Source organism: Nematolebias whitei, chromosome 8, assembly GCF_014905685.2.
Source record: "Nematolebias whitei isolate Nwh7 chromosome 8, NemWhi1, whole genome shotgun sequence".
In the NCBI taxonomy this organism is placed as follows: domain Eukaryota; kingdom Metazoa; phylum Chordata; class Actinopteri; order Cyprinodontiformes; family Rivulidae; genus Nematolebias; species Nematolebias whitei.
In genome coordinates, this window is record NC_056505.1 from 11,574,760 (window position 1) to 11,580,113 (window position 5,354).

Sequence of the window (5,354 nt, forward strand, 5' to 3'; positions counted from 1 at the left end):
AACAACAACAACAACAACAACAACAACAACAACAACAACAACAACAATCTGAAATGCGATTTTACAGACTTGGATAGCTATTTCACAAGTTCCTTAAACATTATTTAAATAAAGCCTGTCTCTTCTGATGCTAAAAATAACTAAAAGGGGGTGGAAAGAAGACTTTACTGTTAAATCAGTTCTGCACACCAACACTTTGTAGAGAAACTTCACTAGGCAGTTCATTAGCTACAGATTATGGGATGCTTGCTCTACAAATAGGTTTCACCTTGTAAATAGTTTGATTTTGACGTGACTGAGCAACGAGCAGAACAGAGCTTTTTAGCTGCAGCGTTAGCTTAAATGAATTTAAACAGTTTTCAACACCATTATAAATGGTTTAGCTTTAGTAAGACGGGTGACCTCAAACGCTTAGCAAATGATACGTGAACCGAAGCGGACAAAGATGAAATTGGTCCTCTGCGACGCGGTCAACGAGCAAAACAGGAATCGAATCTGAAAGTAGCTAGCTGCTTTAGCTCCGTTAGCTTCCTACCTGCTCCCACCAGGACGCTGCTCGCGCCGCCGGCGGTGTTGCTCTCGCCAAAAGGTGGAGAAGTTCGCGGCTGCCTCAGCGGCTCCGTTTGGTTGAACAGGGTGCTTTTGGTGCCACCGTCTCCGGTGTTAAGTACTGCGAACCCGGGGTCTGCTGGAACATGGTTTCGTGTTCTCCCGGCTCCCGGAGCTCGGTCAAAATCCTCGTTCATGACTGCTTGTTTGAGATGGATGAAGACGTATTTATCCAATAACAACTTTTTTTGTTTTCCTGTGGATTTGAGGCAATCGTTTATGTGCTATCTAAGTCAAACACGCTTTATCTCTCCTCCATAGTGGCCTTTTCCCGATCGGAGGAGATAACCGTGTATTATTCTGGCTAGTGGCTACACAACTTTTTTTTTTTTTTTTACACTTCCTTTAAAAACATATCTCTGCTGCTGAAAAGCAGAGCGTCTCCCTCTAGCGGCGAGGAGTGGTAACGACAGCGCAGGCTGAAATGGGGACTACAGATGAACAATTCACTTAATGATAGAAGCACCAAAGTTGCCTCAAATATATTATGATATATGCCCTCTAAAATAAAGAACAATTCTATGAAATCCAAAAAAGTTCAATTTGGTCCTCTGGACATTCAAAAAAACAAGAAAACAAAGAAACAAAAAACAAAACAAAGCAAATGTCCAGAGGACCAGATTGAACTTTTTTGGATTTTTCTACCTGGATTATTGAGCATGTATCAGAATTCTATGAAATGTTTTAAGGAAAAGAGTTGGAACTCTTAGACTAAAGGCAATACCATCTGAAATCTGAATGACTGGTTTTAAGAACAGATCATGTGAATACCCTTTGGATTTACAAATGCAAACAATTAGGTTGTCTTGAGTTGGTCTTATCCCTGGAAAACTTTGAGGAACACGCATTCTTGTGTTGATGTCACTACCATCATTTATTCTTTCTAAATGTTTGTCCATTAGAAATTTCCCTAGACTTTCAAATTCACTGATATACAAAAGCTATTTTCAGGCTGTATACAAAAGCTATGTTTGTATGACGTGTGACGTTGTATGTATGACAAGATATCGTTTGACCAATCTTATTTTTCACCTATTTTACAGTAACGGCTAAGATTTTTCAAAACATACTTTAAAAACATGGTATGACATGCATCCTAGGGGAAAAAAAAAAGATTTATAAAGTTGTTTGACTAAAGGCATTGAAAATTGTCATCCATTTTTAAAATGGCTGCCATCACTTGATAATTTTCACTTTATAGCCTTTTTCAGACATTTTAGCAACCACTTTTTTTATATTATGTGAAGTTACTGAATGTAACGTCTTCCACCAGAGATTTATTTACCTAAAAGTATCCCCTGTTGGTGGTACACAAAAACAAGGATTTGTTTGTGCAAAATTCATTAGGAAAAAAAATTGAAATAAATGAGTGGAGTTTCAAGATTAGTTTATGTATTGATATTATCCAACTCTTATGCCTGAATAAAAAAAAACAACTAATTCTTAACGTAATTATAACAATTAAATCCAGTTTTTGCCCGTGTGTGTTCATTTGTCTGTCTTAGCAGAATATCTCACGAACCATTGAACAGATTTTTATTGAATGCCCTGAAAGTGATTGTACATTTAAAACTAATTCACTTTTGGAGTCAGCCACATTCAAGATTCTTAGACATTAGCAAACACAAACATGGCCATAACTCAGTCTGTTTTGCAGATATTGAGCTAAAGTGTTATGGGGGAGTCATCATCAACACATTCTCTGAGCTCTCATGTTGCAGTTCTGCATGAGATTACACAAAATGTTCTTTTCAAGGGTTGAACAAATTGATTGTAACTCCGCCCCTTCTCAACATAAGACGAGCACATTCAATAAAAGGTGGTTGATATGAGCATTTCTTTAAGGAAAGCTAGGCCGATATCAGGTTTAGATTTCATCAAATTTATTACGAAGCTTTGGGGAACAGCCAGACTCACCGAAAGTCAACACATCACAAGTACAGAACTTATTCATGCTTTGTCCGTCTGAGTTTCTGACCCGTTCTGACATCCTGAAATAAAAAAGGTGGTTTTATAGAACCTCATCTGGGAGGTCTCCTACCCACACCCTCCCCCGTCTCAGTGTTTTCCAGAACTCAGTTAAATTCAGTTTATTTATATAGTGCCAAGTCACAACAGAAGACATCTCAGGGCACTGAACAGAAACATCCATACATAAAAATAATAATTTAACATTATTTATCTGAGGAGCAGACTGCTTTGAAGTTAACTCCATCACAGAACTCTCATTTTGAACAAGCATGAAGGCGACGGTAGAAAGGAAAAACTCCCTCATGAGGAAGAAACCTTTAGCAGAACCAGGCTCAGGGACAAGTGGCCATCTGCTTTGGCCGGCTGAGTTTGGTAGGAACAGATACACAATGGCAGGTCAAGAATCACATGTTAAGATAGAAATAGTATCAAATAAAAACTATTCAGTTTTAGCAAATCATTTAAGGAAATTAGGTCAATTTGTCCTCCAGTAGTCTAAGCTTAAGGCAGCATAACAAGCCAACCCTAACTATAGGATTTATCAAAAAGGAAAGTCTTAAGCCCAGTCTTAAAACTGGACAATGTGTCAGCCTCATGGACAGAAACTGGAAGTTGGTTCTACAAGAGAGGAGCCTGATAACTGAAAGATCTTCCTCCCATTCTGCTTTTGGAAACACTAGGAACCGCGAGTAAGCCTGCAGTCTGAGAGCGAAGTGCTCTGTTAGTAAAATATGGAACAATGAGCTCTCGAATATAAGATGGATCTAGAACTGAACCCATGAGGCTGCTGGCCTCAGCGTTCCCTATGGGATCAGTGTGGTGGCAAACATCAAGCCTGCAGACCTCTGGTGCCTCCACTCCATGAACAGTGAGACCAAAGCATTTTAATATCAAATAACATTGTAATAACATTTGCAATGACCTGAAAGTAATAAAATGATTATTAATATAGAAAATTAATATTGAATGTATCAGGACGCAGATCAGTAAATAATGTATTTCCATCACATTATGCACTTGATTGTTTGTTTCTTCTTCTTTCGGCTGCTCCCTTCCTCTGGGGTCACCACAGCAAACTAACTCATGAAGATTAGGTCATCTGGACAGTTTCTTTTTTTGTGCTGAAATATTTCACCTTCCATCCAGAAGGCTTCATCAGTCAAGGAAACACACAACACAACGTTTCAGCACACAAAAAAGAAACTGTCCAGATGACCTGACTGAAAATTGTTGGATTGTATACCTGGATTATTGAGAATGGACTTTGTTGGTTTTGAACCAGTTTGACGTGACTGTTGACGAGGGAGAGGGCCGGCACCAGAGGAGGGGGCGTGCCAAAGAGACCATCTTAGCACCAACATAACTGGTTTGTTCCACTTTGGAGTAAGCTGTTGGGGGAAGAATCAGTTTTGTGTTGTGTGTTTCCTTAACTGATGAAGCCTTCTGGATGGAAAGTGAAACGTTTCAGCACAAAAAAAAGAAACTGTCCAGATGACCTGACTGAAAATGTTGGATTATATACCTGGATTATTGAGCATGGACTTGGTTAACTCATGAAGACTTGACAATTGTTTTGATGTCCTTCTTGACGTAACCACAGACCACTGAGCTACCACAGCCCTCTGTGTGGAGCAGAGAGCTGCCATATAGGGTGCCCGGGGGAACAGATGGTGAGGGTTAAGGGCCTTGCTCAAGGGCACACAGTGGGGCAAACGAGGGTGGAGGCAGGTGTGCATGTTTCACCTTTACCACCAACATTTTGATGTTGTTGGTTCGGGGAGTTGAACCGGCGACCTTCCAATCACAGGCCCACCTTCTCTATCCTCTGCGTCACCACTTCCCACATTTTACTCCTGTTAAATCATTAAATTCACCAGAAGTTATGGGAAAATAAACCAACTCTTAATCAACTCTTTCTACTCGTTAAAATAATTGTGTTATTTATCTGCCTTTGTCATATAAAAGAAGCCCTGTTTGTAGTTTTTATTTATTTTTTTAACAAAATGCCAAATTTCCTGCAATAAAAAGCCAGGGGATGACCTCAGCGACCTCTCTGTCTGCGGTGTTGCCTTGCAGCCATGTTTGTAGCCGTGGTTGTTTGCAGAATGTTAAATGATGGAGCTCACACCCTGCTGTAATCATCAGAAACACGTTCTCCCATCACAGAAAAGGTTCTCGCCCTGTTCAGTAGCTGCCTCTCTCCTCGCTTCACTCAGTAGCTGCCTACTACCAACATGTGTTGCACCAGACATCTCAACACAAGTATTCATTAGTTGTTTCGGCCTTTGGGCATTTTCCACTTGTTTCCCCAAAGCTGGAGCGCATTATGCCACGAAGAATTCCCGTGCCAAAAATTCAGAAACACGCTTTGATAAAAGATTATGGTACCTATTTTGTATTATTCTTGTTTCCCCCCTTGCCAGTTCCTTGGAGGGAGTTCAAACATTCACAAGGAATGCAGAACATGACAAACGACTGAGAGCTGTGTGTGCCTGTGCAGGGATGGGGGCGTCGGGGTCAGTACAGGCACAGGTTCTCCCCGGCTTTTTATCGGCTCCATCATTACCTGCTATTATAATCTCTAAAACGCTGCTGCTGTGCTAAAAAATGAATTAAAGGCAGAAAGACATAAACTGGAAAGCACTGATCACATTAGGAATAACACATAAGCACATAAAAAGCTGAAACAGCTATGGGTTGTATTTAGAAATATGTCACCTCTTTCTTTACATATATATATATATATATATATATATATATATAAATATATATAA

At 39.9% G+C, this 5,354-nt stretch overlaps 2 protein-coding genes across 2 annotated transcripts in view; both read right to left on the bottom strand.

The window, feature by feature from the left end:
• The window catches only part of paip1 (poly(A) binding protein interacting protein 1), an 8,710-nt gene extending 7,787 nt beyond the window's left edge, over nt 1-923 (bottom strand). Inside the window, exon 1 of the mRNA XM_037680950.1 lies at nt 536-923. Coding sequence (XP_037536878.1) covers nt 536-746 — 211 coding nt within the window. The 5' untranslated portion in view covers nt 747-923. The remainder of the gene's footprint in view (nt 1-535) is intronic.
• tmem8b (transmembrane protein 8B) overlaps nt 1-5,354 on the bottom strand; it is a 1,109,927-nt gene that overhangs the window by 823,004 nt on the left and 281,569 nt on the right. The gene's annotated exons all lie outside the window — the stretch shown is intronic.